Below are 17902 nucleotides of genomic sequence, written 5' to 3' on the forward strand. Positions count from 1 at the left end.
GTCATCAGAAGACAGTGGTGACAGTAGCTGTGGAAAGTGACCTCAGCGCTGCCCCCGATGACGTCCTGTTTCAGGAAAGTGATAGACGATGCAGGGAAAGGAGTGCAATCCCAGCCTCCAGTGACATCCAGTTTGAGGCTCCTTTCAAACAAAACGTCACAGTAAGTAAATAAAAAAAAAAACATAGAAAGCAGCAGGATAGGAACAAGTATAGTTAATTTAATAATAAAGCCAATTACAAAAGTGCTTAGGGCTTAAATACAGGTGTTTATAAAGGGCTTTATAGGTATTGGACCAGCCTTTAAATCTACCCAATATCTGTAAAATTGCATTTACATCACCACTATTGTAAATTAGAGCAATGAAGGAGGTAAGTGCTCATAATATCACAATCTGATTTCATCTCTTAATTTTGTATTTTTTTTTTTTTTAATTTGTGTTTTTTTTCCAGTTTACAGAAAAGCATACAAAGCATTATAGGGCTTTAAATGGTCCCTTACAGATGAGATAATCACCAGGAATAATTCTGTTCAGACCCCTGGTGATAGTTTATAATCTGTGGTCAAATTCACAGGCGCTGCTAATATTGGGGAATAAAGCATTGCAAGACACCCCGTCGAAACCAATGGACTGTACGTGTAATGCATGAACTTGTGGTCGTCATACAGAGAAGATCTTTGCACAAGTTCTCTAACAGCAGCTTGAACATAAGTCTTAGAAAATCACTTTACCTTCTTCGGGTTAGCAGACACCGACATGTCTGTCTTTTTCTCTGAGCTAGCTTTTTTAATTTCCTTATTTTCGTTATCAATCACAACTTTTTTTTCTGGTCCTTGTTTTTTCTGCGGAGTCCCAGAGTCCGATTCTCCGGTATTGACCCGATTAATTTGCTTTTCTTCTTGGGTACTAGCAATTTGGATTTCCTCTTTGTCTGGGTTCTCTTTTTGGTCGTGAGATTTTTCCGGTGTGTTTCTATCTGATGAAGAATAGGTTTCTACTTTTTTGGTGCTTAATGAGGGCTTGGTAGAACGATCTGGAATGATTTTACCATTTTGCACTGGATTGTTTTCTTTCACTTCATTCTTAGTTTTTTTGGGATTGTCACCTATTTTAACAGTTGGTTTCTTCGTGCGATCAAACTGCAAGTGAGATGTGTAAAGAAAGAACAGCACATTATAATACAGAAATCTGATGTAAAAAGATTACGAAGAGAAACATTCTTGAGATAGCACTTTCAGGAAAGAGCTAAAAACAAAAACAAAAAAAAAATCATAAAATCAACAATTCCTGGGAAAAGCCATGATTTTCCGCTTTCGACCTATGCTGTAGCACAGACATAAAAGTATCTTGTGGTATTGCAGCACATAAGGGTAAAATTTTCCCGTATCAGTATTTGCAGAACATTCCCAGTCCTAAATAAAGCACTTCAGCTCTTTACCAGCAGAAATGCTGTAAAGCAATATGTCAGGTGAGCTTCTGGTTTGCTTTCTTTTACACAAACTTGAAGTTAACACATAAAATAGTTAATATATTACATTTCTCATACATTACATCAGCATCATTTTCCAAACGGGTCACAAATACCAGGGTGTCATGTTATTCAGCTTTCTATGACCTACATACCCATATAGACTGCTTAGGAGGTCTGATCCTATTCACAGATTCCCTATAAATGATGCTGTAAATCAGGGGTGGGGAATCTTTTCTGCCAAGGGTCATTTGGATATTTATACCATCCTTCAGGGGATGTACAAATTGTGCTAGATTCGCCCACAAAGAATGTCCTGACGCTGGCACTGGTGTCAGGACATAATGTTTCATTGCAAGCACCTCATCGCTCAGTAGTGAATACTGCGTGCGTGCTCACAGAGCAAGAAGAAATGAATGAACCGGCGGCCGTCAAAATACAGCTCCCGGCCCAAGCACTGCGGTCCCCGGTAATCAGCCCAGGGACCGGATAAGAGGTCATTGAGGGCCATAAACGGCCCCTGGGCATGAGGTTCCCCCACCACATCATGCACCGTAAATGTTGCCATTAAAGGTTTACAGTGTAAACCTTTAATAGCAGCATTTAAGGTGCATGATCACAGTTTCAGGTACCAACACAATTGTAGGGTGGCAATGTGTTGCAATGGCAGTAGGAGGCATGCTGCAGGCTAACACGGCTGAATCGGCATGAGAGAAAAAAAATAATCTCAGATCTGCTCTGCCCCACCGTATAACATTGTGCCGAGTGCTACCTGGTAAAACACTCGATAGCACTCTGCCGTGTTATATGCCAGTATGAGCAAGCCAAGACATTGACACAAGGCATGTTAGACCCTGCTCGTGGCAGGGCCTAGCAGGCCACCGTAACCTGCGGACATGTAAGCCATTACTTGGCTCCCAGTTGCCATAGCAATCATTAACACCCTGCGATCAGCTTGCGGGGTGGCTGATAGAAAGTGGGAGCCCCCTCCCTCTGACAACCATCTAGATGCTGTGGTCTGGCATCCACCCTGCTTGTTGCTGCGGGATCTCGTCTGTCCGTTAAGCAGATCTCCATTATGTGGGAACGGTTTCCTGATCATAACGTAGATGTATGACAGATATCAGGAAGGGATTATTTATTATATTGTTAATCTAAGGTGAATTTTTTATCTACAAGCTAGTGACAAGCAGGGTGCTCCAGCGCTGATAGGAAGTCTGCTATCGCCTCTGCCGTCCCTGGTGATAGCTGTCTTCATGCTGCGGCAAGGCTTTGTTTAAACATCTGTGAACCTCATTTGTTATCACTAGTTATTGGCCATTTATGAAGGCGTTGGAGTCAAACTGTGAAAAAGTAGAGTAGTCAGAATCTTGGTTTACCCTCTCCACACCCCTAAGGTGACAGGACATTGGGAAGACAGATACACAATAGCAACTAGCAGTGGCATCAGACTGACCACTTTACTGTGACACCTGCCCCATGGACTCATTGTATGATCGAACAGACCTGTGGGAGAAGCTTGGGGGCTTCTGACGGCTGAACCGGGGCTGCAGGTTCTGCCTTCTGCATTACACTGATGGGTTCTTCTATGGTTTCTTCTTTCATGGCTTTTTTGTCTCCATCTTGTTCATCTGGTGTATGCGGTGGAGAAGGATTGACCTGAACAGCTGGTGGAGGTGGTTGCGGTTCTTCTAGAGAGGGATAGCTGAAGTTCACTAGCACAAATGAAGGAAACTATTCAATATAGGTAAGCAAAAAAGAGAGGCAGTAACGTGATATAGCTTGGACTAATAAGAGTGGTCCACTTTGGACAACCTATTCCCATATGTGCCCTTTTTGCAAAATGCCAGGTAACATTCTGCAGAGTTAATGTCTACACCTTATTCTCTCTTACTCAGATCGTACTCTGTTAAAGGGAGTCTGTCAGCAAACTTTTGCCGTTTAATCTTAGTGCAGCATAATGTTGGGGCAGAGCCTGATACCAGTGATGTGTCACTTACTTAGCAGCTTGCTGTGGTTTCAATACAATCAGTGTTTTATCAGCAACAGATTATGACTGCAGGACTATGTATTATATGCCGGGCAGTCCAGCTAATCTGTGTAACCCCACCCCCACTTCTGATTGCAGAAATTACATAGTTTACACAGGAAGCTGCCAATCAGGGGTGTGGGCGGGTTATACACAGCTTAGCATTCTGAGCACTGCTACATCTACAGCAGAGAAAACGGGGATTATAGACTAAACTGCACCATGCAGCCCAGTAAGTGACATGCCTGGAATCAAGGTCTCTGCCTTACGCTGCTCTCAGATTCCGTAGCAAAAACCTGCTGACAGATTCCCTTTAACCCAGACATGAAAAAACGTGTTACATGCAACAATATTTATACTGCCAAAATGACAACCACATCTTTCGAATATGTTAGACCCTACTGTAAAAACAGTTAAGGATTTTGCTGCAGAAAATATGTAGATGTATGATGCAAATGGTGAACTCCGCAGTGATCTCAGCAGCATAGATTGACATGCTGCAAATTGTGAATCCACAATACAGGTCAATTTACGTGGTGGATTTTTTGAATGTGATTCTGTGAAACCTTATGCAGAGTGTTAGTAATACTATGTGTAATATGCAGCAGATTGTCCACATGTAGTAACATAGCCCAACTACAGCTTTGGAAGCAATCTTAGTTTTTATGGTTTACACCGAAAATCCAAGATCATAGTAAGGCTTAATTCACACTGGTTTACACATGTAAATTTGCTGGATATACAAATCTAAAATTAAAATGAAATTCCACTTTCAAAAACAAATGTATGAAATGTTTGATAAACTTGACTTACATGACAGGACCGCGTTTTCATCCTTGTTTCTTCTAGGCACAGATACTTTCCCATTCGTGGTGTACATTGGATAGCTAAAAAGCCAATTTTCATAGCCACCATCCAATACCAAAGGCTCACTTCTGAGGATGGCTTTAGTTTCCCACTATAAATAAAACATAATATGAGGCAGATATAATGTAATGTTTACCCATGTATCAGACCTCCTGAATCACGCAGGAAACCTGAGGTCTCTCAAAATGTGGGATAAACGTCTACATCACTACGACTATGTTCTTTGAATACTATATAGTAAAGTAGGAAAAGTGAGTTATGACCATTTATTTAGATTTATCAATGTTCTGATCAGTTTTGATGTACAATAATTCATGAATTCATTGCTGACCATTTTGTGCATTTAAACTGGGAGCTAATGGTTTCTAATCTTCCAGCTAAAGAGTAAATGCAGTGCGACAGAGAGGCTCATTCAAGTGTAGGAATTTATATTATAAGCCATAACTTTAGTCAAGTCTCAAAAGATAGTCTATTGTGTTTGGGGGCCTGCAGACTAACGCCTAACTCCGGCTCAGCCGACAGTATAACGTGTATGGGGGGCCTCCTGACTAGGGATGAGCGGACCCGTGGAAGTTCAGGTTCTAGAACCGAACTTTATTCCAAAGTTTGGTACGGGTACCAGAACTGTACCCAATATTGAACCAGAACCCAAACCCCATTGAAAGCAACAGTGACCCAAACTTCTCTCCTGGACTTTCTCTGGAACTCCGAACATTGCAACAGACTGCCGGAAGAAGTTTGTGTTTGGCGTTTAGCACCGGACACTGTCTGGTACGAACCCAGAACTTTTAAGTTAGAGTTTGCTCATCTCTACTCCTTACTTTTCCCCGTTAGATGATGTCAGGAGGGATCAAGATCCGGGATATCTGATTTTGGACCGACAATCCTTCAGTACTCAGCAAGCAAAACCATCACCAGATAAGTGTCAGCGGCTCTCAGGGATCACAGGAGCGCTTAGATGACAGTCTAACGTGTGTGAACGAGGCAGGAGAGATGGCTGCTGACCAAACTATCATTCTGCTAACAGCTTTCTATTGTCCAAGTCTCAAATAAGTGTCCGTATAGGTATTAATAGACACAAGGCCATGTTTTACCTCACCAGCATCTATATCACTGCAGGTTTGTGGGGTCAAATTTGATATTTTTCTTTTAAAAGAAACCTCAAGCCCTAAAATGAATGGCAATACTAGTGAGGGGACAAGCTTTTCAGTTCGCAACATTTTTTGCATGTTCCTGATACAAACAGTATTTTTAGTAAGTTTGCAGAGAAGACAGGAGTTAATGTCCTGCTGATCTCCTTGATCTCAGCTGTGAATGGATGAGGCCTGAGGCCTAATGCATTTGTAACCTGCTGCAGGCAGACATGTAGGGGTGGTTCTTTCTGCAGTCAATAGTATTACTTCCAGACACGGGATGGCCAGGAGGAAATCGCTAATCTTCTGAGACACACTTACAAGAATTCTGTCAATATTTCTTTCGTAGTATTTGTACTTGCAATACAGATATAATATAGGAAGCCAACAAATGTACTCCCATACTTAATCACAACAAACACATAAAAACAGTTAAAAAAAAAAAAAAAAAAAAAAGAGTTGAACTACAGAGAAGACAGGCAAATATAGATGTTATGTCAGGCAAAAGAAATGTTAACCATTAGAAACATATTTGTTCCTCCCAATTAAAAACCCATGTGTACAACATGAATCATATATAATATAATATATACATATTTATATATATTCCTTAAAGAAAAATGGTATAATGTCTCCACCTGGTGGTCAAACATAGGTGCATACCAATACCGGGAAGAGACGAAATTAATCTGTACCCAATGTAAAATCACATCGAAATAAGGCTCTATATAATAAGGATCACTTATCATACATGTAAAGTGCTTATAGGGGTTTTCCCACGAACAAAAGATCATTTTAAAAATTGTCTGTGTCTGACCGTGTACGAGGCATACCACATCTCCTGGGCAGGGGGGAGCAAAAGACAATACGGATATTATAGCAGGAGATCTCTCTCTCATGATTCAGTGTTCTTTCTCTCCACATGGGTCTTTAATTGTGAACGATTAGGTTTCTAATGATTAAGACTTCTTTGGACTGACATAACGTTTATATTTACCTGTCTTTTCCGCAGTTCAACTCCTTTTTAACTGTTTTTACATGCATCTTCAATAAAGAATTAATTTGTTTAAGTATTGTGAGTACCTTTGTTGGCTTTCTAATGTTACACACCCTTTAAAAGGTCCTATAGGTATATGGGAGTATCTACAGATATAATGTAATTAAGGAGAGGAGGAAACTAAAGGGGTTTTCACATTAATAAATCTGACTGATGAGAGTACCCAGGGTTCCCAAGAATGGGGGGTCTCAAAGTTCCCTGTGTAAATGGAATGGTAGTGTAAATGTGTGCCCAGGGACATCTATGGGACTGTAAGGAATATCCTGTCGGACCCAAAAGAAAACCTATGTGCAGTACAGACCTATTTATACATAACATATTGGGATTGATTTGGCTCCTAGTGCTTGTACCCCCTTTCTGTGGACAGATAAATGTATTTAGTGGGAAAACCTGCTTAAGGGCTTGTTCACACACTGCTTTTTTTTGCCACTTTTCTTTCCAGGATAAAAAAAAAAGCTGCACTTTACAGAACCAGCAAAGTGAGTGAGATTTCTGGAATCTCATGCACAGACTGCTTATTTTTTCCTTGCTGATTTCAACCAAAGCATTTTTTTCAAGTCTGCAGCATGTCAATTCTTTCAGCATTTTTGCACCCATTCAAATGATAGGGAAAAAAACGCAAGAAAAAACACATAAAAAAAACAACTAATTGTAAGCAGCATTTTTCCTGATGAAACGCAAGTATTTGCAGTATATTTTTCTGCACCAAAACATGTGCACATACGCCAAGGGAAAAACTGCTGCACAAGTTTATTTTTTCAATGTATTTTCTACACAGAGGGGAATAAACAAATAAATGAGGGGAGAGAGGAAAGGTCTGAAATACATGTCATTTCAACTTTCACAGTTCTGGTTTACCTTAAAAAGAGCATCTTTTAGACTCTGAAGAGTTGTTCCAACCTTTAAGTCATTGACCGAACTGAACCAGTCCAGCAGAATAATGTAATCTGCGAGACTTCTGGTGTTCCAGAAATGCTTTGATGCCTCTGGAAGGCCGCTCTCAATTCGTGTAGCTGTAAATCTGAATGTAACACAATGGGACTCATTAGCAAAAGGCATCAAGATTCCAACCAGCCAACCTTACACTAATTAAGACATACAGGTGCATCTCACTAAATGAAAAGATCATCAAAAAGTTAATTTATTTCAGTTCTTCATTACAAAAAGTGAAACTCATATATTATATAGAGTCATTACAAGCAGAGTGATCTATTTCAAGTGTTTATTTCTGTTAATGTTGATGATTATTGATTAAGGCCAATGAAAACACAAAAGTCATTATCTCAGTAAATAAGAATAATTAACAATAAACACCTGCAAATGCTTACAAAGTATTTAAAAAGTTCCCTTAGTCTGTTTCAGTAGGCTTCACAATCATGGGGAAGACTGCTGACTTGACAGATGTCCAGAAGGCAGTCATTGACACACTCCACAAGGTCCCAGAGTTCCAATTTTCATTGGAAATCAAGGTCCCAGAGTCTGGAGGAAGAGTGGAGAGGCCACAATCCAAGCTGCTTGAGGTCTAGTGTGAAGTTTCCACAATCAGTGATGGTCTGTGGAGCCATGTCATCTGCTGGTGTAGGCCCACTGTGTTTTATCAAGACCAAAGTCAGCGCAGCCGTCTACCAGTACATTTTAGAGCACTTCATGCTTCCCTCTGCCAACAAGCTCTTTGGAGATGGAAATGTCATTCTCCAGCAGGACTTGGCACCTGTCCACACTGACAAAAGTACCAATACCTGGTTTACAAACAACAGTATCACTGTGCTTGATTGGCCAGCAAACTCGCCTGACCTTAACCCCATAGAGAATCTATGGAGTATTGTCAAGAGGAAGATGAGAGACACCAGACCCAACAATACAGACGAGCTGAAGGCTGCTATCAAAGCAACCTGGGCTTCCATAACACCTCAGCAGTGCCACAGGCTGATCGCCTCCATGCCACACCGCATTGATGCAGTAATTGATGCAAAAGGAGCCCTGACCAAGTATTGAGTGCATTTACTGAACATACATTTCAGTAGGCCAAGATTTCGGATTTTAAAAACATTTTTTTCAAGCTGTTATAAAGTATTCTAATTTACTGAGATAATGACGTTTGTGTTTTCATTGGCTGTAAGCCATAATCATCAACATTAACAGAAATAAACACTTGAAATAGATCACTCTGTTCGTAATGACTCTATATAACATGAGTTTCACTTTTTGTATTGAAGAACTGAAATAAATTAACTTTTTGATGATATTATAATTTAGTGAGATGCACCTGTAAGTATACAACTCAACAACAGGAACATTTTGAAATATTAATGTAAGCAATTTATTAACCAAAAAACAACATATACTAAAACAGCTAATAAAAAATCTGGGATTTTCATATTCCATTACCATCTATATAATAACTAACTCTTTTCTGCACCCCGATGCAAGTGTACGTCACTCAGGTCACATGTGTATGTATGGAGCCGACTCAGACACTGAACCCACACCATATTTGGCAGATGCCGACTGTTACACAGCCAGTATCTGCATGTAAAAGCTGCTCTGATCGCTGCTGTTTAACCATTTAGATGCCACTGTCAATTAGTGAACAGTCTAGTTTCTGCTGCACTCGTGTGCTAGCAAGTATTAGCCAGCTGTCGACATGATTGCGGAGTAGTGATAGGTTATGGCAGACAGTGGAGCTGAAGGCCCCATCACTGCCATGTCGGTCAATTACACTATATGATGCAATACAGAAGTATTGCAGTACAAGTCAGAAAATAATCACAGGTTCAAGTTGCCAAGAGGGACTAAGAAAAAAAAAAAAAAAGATTAAAAAATTTAAAAAAAGTTTTTAAAAAGAATATAAAAGTTTAAATCACCAAATCAACAGCTTTTCATAGTAAATGAAAGAAATCAATAGAAAAACAAACATATTTCGTATTGACATGTACATAAAAGTAAAATAGAAAATGATAAAAATGCTACAATAATTAAAACGCTGAAACATAAAAATCTAAAAAGGTCAGAACTGTTATTTTTCAGTTGCTGCACTCCCCTCAAAACATGCAATACAAAGCAATCAAAATGTTATATGTACCCCAAAAGCTTCATCAACGGAAGAATAAAAATGCTACAAGTCTCAGAAGGTGGTAAAAACATTTTTTCCCAAAACAATAACATATACATATATTAGGTATCACCTTAATTCTACTGATCTGAAGAATCATGCTGCCAGGTGACTTTTACTGTATAATGAACTTTGAAAAAACAAAAACTCTATAGAGACATTGGCGGAATTGCATTAATTTCACCCTTGTTGGAATATTGCGTCCATTTTTCAGTATATTATATCATGAAATTAATGGTGTCATTCAAAATTACAACTCATCCCAAAAAAGAACAAGCCCTCATTTTGAAGGAAAAATGAAAAAAATTATGATTTTCGGAAAAAAAGGGAGGAAAACACAAAAGAGAAAGAAGGAGGAGAGGTGGAAATTGCCCAGTCAAGAATGGGTTAAAGGGAACCACACAGGTCAAGTTTAATATTGAAACTAGAGGTATGACTGTTTAGGTCCTAGTACAACAATAAAAATGATATCTATCTTATAGTAATCAGACGTCTCAGCAGAGAATTATTCTGGAAGTGATCCCTGAGTGCATCGACCTGCCCCCAATGCACTTTCAGGCTTAAAGACTGATTTTGTCAGCACTTCCAGTTACTACAACATAGGAATCTTTTTTTATTGCTGTATTTGGAACTTCACAGCCATACGACTAGTTTCCTTAGTAAAATAATCAGATTCTTTTTAAGAATACTGAAATCTTGCAGCACTTTCTTGTTTTAAAGACTGAGGGTTTCATCTAAATGGATGCTGTAAAGTGAATCTCTGATGCTGTTCACAGTATAAAAAAAAAAATCTAAAACTTGGAATAAGCAACCAGTTTAAGGGTATGTGCACACGATGCAGAAATGCTCAGGATTTTTTCCTGAGCGTTTCTGCATCTCTCTGGCAGGAAAAAACGCATGCGGATTGTACATGCGGTTTCCTGCCAGGGACATGCGGAAATGAAGCGGTCTTCACTTTCATTTCCGCATGCGGGTTGACAAGCGCTTCCCAAGCGATTTTAGCATCACTTGGAAAGTGCTTGTCAACTTCACACTATATAAATCCATGCAACCGGCATGGATTTATATAGTGTGTGAATGTCAAAAAATAAAAAATAAATCTATACTTTACCCTCTGATGGCCCCCGGTGTCCTGCTTCATCGGTCCCGGCTGCCGGCAGTGAAGACTTTAGGACCTTCCGACGTCAGCGTCACGTGACCCGTCACATGACTCTGACGTCAGCGAAGGTCCTTCTTCATTCAACCGCGAAGTGCCCGGGAAGCCAGGAGGACGCAGCGCGGGCCGTCAGAAGGTGAGAATATATATATTTTTTATTTTATTCTTTTTTTTTTTAATGGTACCTGGGTCTGGATGAGAGTTCTCTCATCCACACCCAGGTACCATCCGCACATTAGACCGCATGAAAAGCGCATCAACATATACAGTGATGCGGATTCCATGCGGTCTAATGCAAGTCAATGGCGGCAAAAGAGCAGCGTTTCCGCAAAATTAATTGACATGCTGCGGATTTTTGACCGCAGCGTTTACGCTGCGGAAAAATCCGCATCATGGGCACAGCACATGCGGATTTCCATTGGGGAACATTGCTGCCCTTCTACCATGCGTTTTTCATGCGTTTCCGCGGCGTTTACGCAACTGCAAAAACGCCGCGGAAACGCATGAAAAACGCATCGTGTGAACTCAGCCTAAAAGTAAATAAAAAAATAAACAATTGGTAATCACCTCGTCCGTATTGGTAATAAATAATGATAATCTTTTTATTTATATAGCGCCAACATATTTTGGAGCGCTTTACAATTCAGACAAAATCTATCAAAATCTAAAATGAATTAACCCATACAAATAGAAAAAAACTAACTACAAAATTGAAAAGCCATAATCAGCTTTTTTGCTTTCGCACTTCTCTGAACAAAAAAAAAGAAAAAAAAAATGTGCAAGGAAAGTCGATGAAAACATATGTACCCTAAGATGGCATTGAATAAAAAAACACACACACACACACACACACACACACACACACACGTAAAAGTTTGGGCACCCCTGGTCAAAATTACTGTTATTGTGAACAGTTTAAGGAAGTTGAAAATGAGAATCTCTAAAAGGCCTAAAGTTAAAGATGATACATTTCCTTTGTATTTTAAGAAAAACACCCATATACAAATATATTTTAATCTTTTATACTTTAAAAATTACAAAAAAGAAAAAAGGCAAATGCCTTAGCACCCCCTTTTGCCTTTTGAAAGTATCACAGCTTGTAAACGTTTTATTGTAGCCAGCCAAGAATCTTTCAATTCTTGCTTGAGGGACTTTTGTCCATTCTTCCTTGCATCTTGCATGCACTGCCCTTTTGAGGTCTAGCCACAGATTTTCAATGCTGTTCAGATTAGAGGACTGTGAGGGCCATTGTAAAACCTTCAGCTTGCACCCTTTGAGGAAGTCTATTGTGGATTTTGACTTCTGTTTAGATCAGTATCCATTTGTAGAAGCCATCCTCTTTTCAACTTCAGTTTTTTTGTTTTGTTTTTTTTACAGATGGTGTTATGTTTGCATCAAGAATTTGTTGAAATTTCATTGAATCCATTTTTCCCTCGACCCGTGAAATGTTACCCGTACCACTGGCTGCAATATAACCCCAAAGGATGATTGGTCCCCCCCCATGCTTAACGCCTTTACCCCCGAGGGTGGTTTTCACGTTAATGACAGGGCCAATTTTTACAATTCTGACCACTGTCACTTTATGAGGTAATAACTCTGGAACGCTTCAACGGATCCTACTGATTCTGAGATTGTTTTTTTCGTGACATATTGTATTTCATGATAGTGGTAACATTTCTTTGATATGTCTTGCGTTTGTGGAAAAAAAAAAAATCGGAAATTTGGCGAAAATTTCGCAATTTTCAAAATTTGAATTGTTATGCCCTTAAATCAGAGAGATATGTCACACAAAGTAGTTAATAAAATAACATTTCCCACATGTCTACTTTACATCAGCCCAATTTTTCCAACAAATTTTTTTTCTTGTTAGGGAGCTATAAGGGTTAAAAGTTGACCAGCGATTTCTCATTTTTCCAACAAAATATTTTTATTTATTTTTTTTTTTAGGGACCACATCACATTTGAAGTGACTTTGAGGGGCCTTTATGACAGAAAATACCCAAAAGTGACACCATTCTAAAAACTACACCCCTCAAGGTGCTCAAAACCACGTTCAAGAAGTTTATTAACCCTTCAGGTGCTTCACAGCAATTTTTGGAATGTGGAAGAAAAAAAGTAGGCATTAGACCTACCGGTAATAGAGTTTCCAGGGGTCCCTCATGACAGCACCCTTAGGAGGACGTCCTTCATATCTCTGATAGGTACAGGAAACACAGAACAGTTTAAAAGGCTCCCCCTCCACCCATACCTTCAGTGATTTTCCAAGTACCACACCAGGATGGATGCAAAGCTATTTTATTTAGCTTCCTTCTATCTATGTTAACATCACACAGCAGAATGGAATAAGGTGGGTAATATAATAGGTGCTGTCATAGGGGACTCCTGGAAACCATATTACCAGTAGGTCTAATGCCTACTTTCCAGGACGTCCCTCCTGACCGCACCCTCAGGTGATTACCAGAGTATATATTCAGGGAGGGATTATAGCTTGGAGGACCTTCCTTCCGAAAGCCATTTTCTGGTTAGACAGAATGTCCAGCTTATAGTGTCTGCAAAAGGTGTTTAAACTCATCCATGTTGCAGCCCTACATATTTGGTCCATAGATGCACCTGCTCGTTCTGCCCGTGATGTGGCCATTGCACTGGTAGAATGGGCTCGGATATTACCTGGAGGGATTTTCCCCTCTGTAGAATAGGCTAGATGTGTCACAGATGTGACCCACCTTGCCAGAGTCATTTTTGAAGCCTTTCTCCCTTTGTTTTTACCTGCAAACTGTACAAACAGGTTAGAGTCAATTCGCCAGTCTTTTTTTGTTTCTAAATACTGAAGAAGTACCCTTCTGACATCTAGGGAATGAAAGGCTAGTTCTTGCTCATTTTCTATAGTCCTGACAGAACGAGGGTAAAACTATTTCTTGATTCATGTGAAAAGGTCTTACCACTCTTGGCAAGAAGTATGAGGATGATACAATCGTCCAGAATCTTTAGGTAGGGATCTTTTATTGAGAATGCTTGTATCTCCCCAATGCGTCTTGCTGTGGTTATAGCCACTAGAAAAACTGTTTTGAAGGAGAGAATTTTTTCACTTGCCTCTCCGAGGGGTTTGTAAGGATGTTTGCACAGATTACTTAAGACTGCATTCAAAACCCAAGGGGGGATATGAGTTTTTACTGTCGGTCTCATTCTCTTTGTGGCTTTCATGAACCTCTCGATCCAAGGATGATGTGCTAAGGGGAAATCCATGAAAGTACTTAAAGCTGCAATCAGCAACTTTAGAGTGCTAGGTCTTAGACCTTTATCAAAACCAGCCTGCAGAAATTCTAATACCTCTGGGATGTTAGGACTCGAATCTTCCATTGCAGATTCCCAGTATAGTGTACAAAACTTCTTCCATATTTTTGTGTAGATTGCTGATGTTACAGGTTTTCTACTATTTTCCATTGTTGAGATTACCGCGTCTGAGTCCTTTGGACCTTAGGATTTTCCTTTCAAGATCCAGGCTGAAAGTTGTAGAAATTTTACCTTGGGATGGTATAATGGTCCTTGGAAGAGTAGATCCGGTCTTTCTGGTAGAATAATTGGATCCTCCAGGGCCATCCTCTTCAGTAAAGGAAACCAGCTCCTCATGGGCCAGAAAGGTAAGATTATTATTACCCTGGTCCGATCTTCCTGAATCTTTCTTAACACTAGTGGAATTAAGGGTAGAGGAGGAAATGCGTAAGCCAGTTCCATGTCCCACTTCTGGGACAGAGCATCTACTCCGGCTGGTCTGTCTCTTGGGTTGAGGGAGAAAAATTCTGTTTTTGCGTTTTTCCGGGTGGCAAATAGATCGACTTGAGGGGAACCCCATCTGAGTTCTAGGTGACGGTACTCCTCCCAATTCAGCTCCCATTCTGTTTGTTGTAAGGTTTTTCGACTGAGGAAGTTGGCCACCGAGTTCTGAGACCCTTTCAGATGTATCGCTGTTATTGAAAGTAATGTTCTTTTCTGCCCACTGAAAAATCTTGTTCGATAAGGCTCGCAGTTAGTGATGTCTTGGCCCCCCTGATGTTTGAGGAAGACCATGGTTGTCATATTGTCTGACAGGACTCTGACATGTTGATGTTTCAGATCCGTCTGACATGTTTTCAAGGTTTCCCAGACCGCTAGGAGCTCTTTTAGGTTCGATGATCCAGGAAGGTATTGTGCGTGCCAGGTACCTTGTAGGTACTGATCTTCCACATGTGCTCCCCAGCCTTTGCCGCTTGCGTCGGTGGTAAGGGTGATGAAGGGAATCAACTTCCACATAACTCCCTTTTCCAGGTTGGTTCTTGAAGTCCACCACTTCAGAGATTTCTTTGCTGTTCCTGACAAGGTTATCTTCTTGTCCAGACTCTCCAGCTTCCTGTTCCAGGATCCTAGGATCTGATGTTGAAGGGGCCTTGAATGAAATTGGCTCCACCGAACCGCAGGTATGGAGGCTGTCATCAGACCCAGAATCTTCATGCACTCTCTGATTGTCACCTTCGATTTATTTCCGAAAGCAATGATTCTGTCTCTGAGATCTGATTTGTTTAATGACTTTAGGTTTATAATTGTGCGGTAATCGCCTCCTGGCTTTTTTTTTTTTTTTTTTTTTTAAATCGAGAACAGGTTTGAATAGTACCCTGAAAACTGTTCGGCCACTGGCACCGGTATTACTACACCTGCAAGTAACAGTTCTCTTCATCAATCTGGCTTTGCAGGTTGGAGCCTTGTCATGGACCATTTTCTTCAACTTCCACCAAAGATTTTCAATTGGATTGAGATCCGGACTATTATTTGCAGGCAATGACATTGACCTTATGTGTCTAATTTCAAGGAATGTTTTCACAGTTTTTGCTCTATGGCAGGATGCATTATCATCTTGAAAAAATGATGTCATCATCCCCAAACATCCTTTCAATTGATGGGATAAGAAAACTGTCCAAAATATCAATGTAAACTGGGGCATTTATTGAAGATGTAATGACAGTCATCTTCCCAGTGCCTTTACCTGACATGCAGCCCCATATCATCAATGACTGTGGAAATTTGCATGTTCTCTTCATGCAGTCCTCTTTATAAAGCTCATTGGAACGACACCAAACAAAAGTTCCAGCATCATCACCTTGCCTAATGCAGATACGCGATTCATCACTTGAATATGACTTTCATCCAATCATCCACAGTCCACAATTGCTTTTCCTTAGCCCATTGTAACCTTGTTTTTTTCTGTTTAGGTGTTAATGATGGCTTATGTTTAGCTTTTCTGTATGTAAATCACATTCCCTTTAGGCGGTTTCTTACAGTTGGGTCACAGACATTGACTCCAGTTTCCTCCCATTCGTTCCTCATTTGTTTTGTTGTGCATTTCCTGTTTTGGAGACATATTGCTTTAAGTTTCCGGTCTTGACGCTTTGATGTCTTCCTTGGTCTACCAGTATGTTTGCCTTTAACAACCTTCCCATGTTGTTTGTATTTGGTCCTGATTTTAGACACAGCTGACTGTGAACAACCAACATCTTTTGCAACATTGCGTGATGATTTACCTTCTTTTAAGAGTTTGATAATCCTCTCCTTTGTTTCAATTGACATCTCTCGTGTTGGAGCCATGATTCATGTCAGTCCACTTGGTGCAACAGCTCTCCAAGGTGTGATCATTCCTTTTTAGATGCAGACTAACGAGCAGATCTAATTTGACGCAGGTGTTAGTTTTGGAAATGAAAATTTACAGGGTGATTCCATAATTATCCATGGATGCTCCAGTTAATTGCAGATGGGTACAAGATAGAAAATTAAAAATCTGCAATTAACTGGAGCATCCATGGATTGCTGGATACCCTCGACCACGCTCCGAGAAAAAGTTGGAGTCTCCCCTCCTACCCTCATTGTCTACGCAAGCTATTTCCCATACTAGAAAAGGTATTTCTGCTCTTACCCCCATTTTGGTAGCTCCATCTACCAGATTTTCTCTTTCCAGTGTATTCTGATCTCTGTTGGGGACGTGGTCTCCGAAAGGATGTTATTTTCCTGGGTTTTTCCTCTGGAATTCCCTTATTTTCGTCCGAGGCCTTTTCTAGCATATCATCTAGAATTGCACCGAACACTCGGAGGCCAGAAAAGGGGATGGAGCGCAATTTGTTTTTGGACTGGTTAGCTCCAGACCAGGTTTTTAGCCATACTGCTCGCCTGGCTGCAGTAGATAATGCATCATTTCTTGCAGCAAACCTAATTGATTCGGCTGAGGCGTCGGCCATAAACACTGTTGCCATTCTTAGCAGAGGGAAGGAGTCTCTGATCTCCTCTCTGGAAGTTTTGTTCCTCAGATGGTCTTCCAACTGTTCCAACCAAATGATTACCGAGGTTGCTGCGATGTTTGTTTTAATTACTGCAGCTGCAGTTTCCCCAGTTTTTTTTTTTTAAGGAGGTGGTCTGCCTTCCTGTCCATAGGGTCCTTTAAGCATGACGAGTCCTCAAAGGGGATCGATGTCTTTTTTGCTACTCTAGCTATTGGAATATCAATTTTTGGGCTCTCCTCCCACAGCTTGATTTCCTCTGGCTCAAAAGGCAAACGGGATCTGAAACTTCTGGGAATTACTAATTTTTTCTCTACCTCCTCCCATTCCTCTAAAATCACGGCTTTAATGTGATTATTGACAGGGAATACTCTGTTCATACGGGTTCTCAACCCTCCGAACATTTTATCTTGTACTAAGGAGAGCTGGAGGATGTCTTCCACTTTCATAGTGTTCCTTACTGCCGATAAAGGTGGTTCAGTGTTTTCCCAAGCAAAAAGATATTTCTTCCTTTCTTCTGGGAGAACTGAAATAGATCCCTCCCTCTAATCCTGATCAGGATTAGAGTAAACTGATCGTTCTTCCTCCTCCTCTGAGCTAGATTCTATCTCCCACCGGGGTCTCGTTTGCCTAGGTCCAGGTTGGCAAGTTTGTGTGGGGATTATATACGCGGCTGAACCTTGGACCTCCTCTCTTATTATGGATCTTATGTCCGACATAAAGGAGGAATGTTCATCCCTGACTACTCGGGCAATACAGTCGGTGCATAATTGCTTCCCATATG

General features: G+C 40.4%; 1 protein-coding gene across 1 annotated transcript in view; it reads right to left on the minus strand.

The window, feature by feature from the left end:
- USP8 (ubiquitin specific peptidase 8) overlaps positions 1-17902 on the minus strand; it is an 80462-nt gene that overhangs the window by 18620 nt on the left and 43940 nt on the right. Inside the window, exons 8-11 of the mRNA XM_073653099.1 lie at positions 7413-7575; positions 4311-4455; positions 2975-3183; positions 732-1139 (exon numbers count right to left, since the gene is read on the minus strand). Of these exons, the coding sequence (XP_073509200.1) occupies positions 732-1139; positions 2975-3183; positions 4311-4455; positions 7413-7575 (925 nt within the window). The remainder of the gene's footprint in view (positions 1-731; positions 1140-2974; positions 3184-4310; positions 4456-7412; positions 7576-17902) is intronic.

Source organism: Phyllobates terribilis, unplaced genomic scaffold (genome assembly GCF_046119375.1).
Source record: "Phyllobates terribilis strain yellow unplaced genomic scaffold, ASM4611937v1 Scaffold_11__3_contigs__length_659146591, whole genome shotgun sequence".
Taxonomy (NCBI): domain Eukaryota; kingdom Metazoa; phylum Chordata; class Amphibia; order Anura; family Dendrobatidae; genus Phyllobates; species Phyllobates terribilis.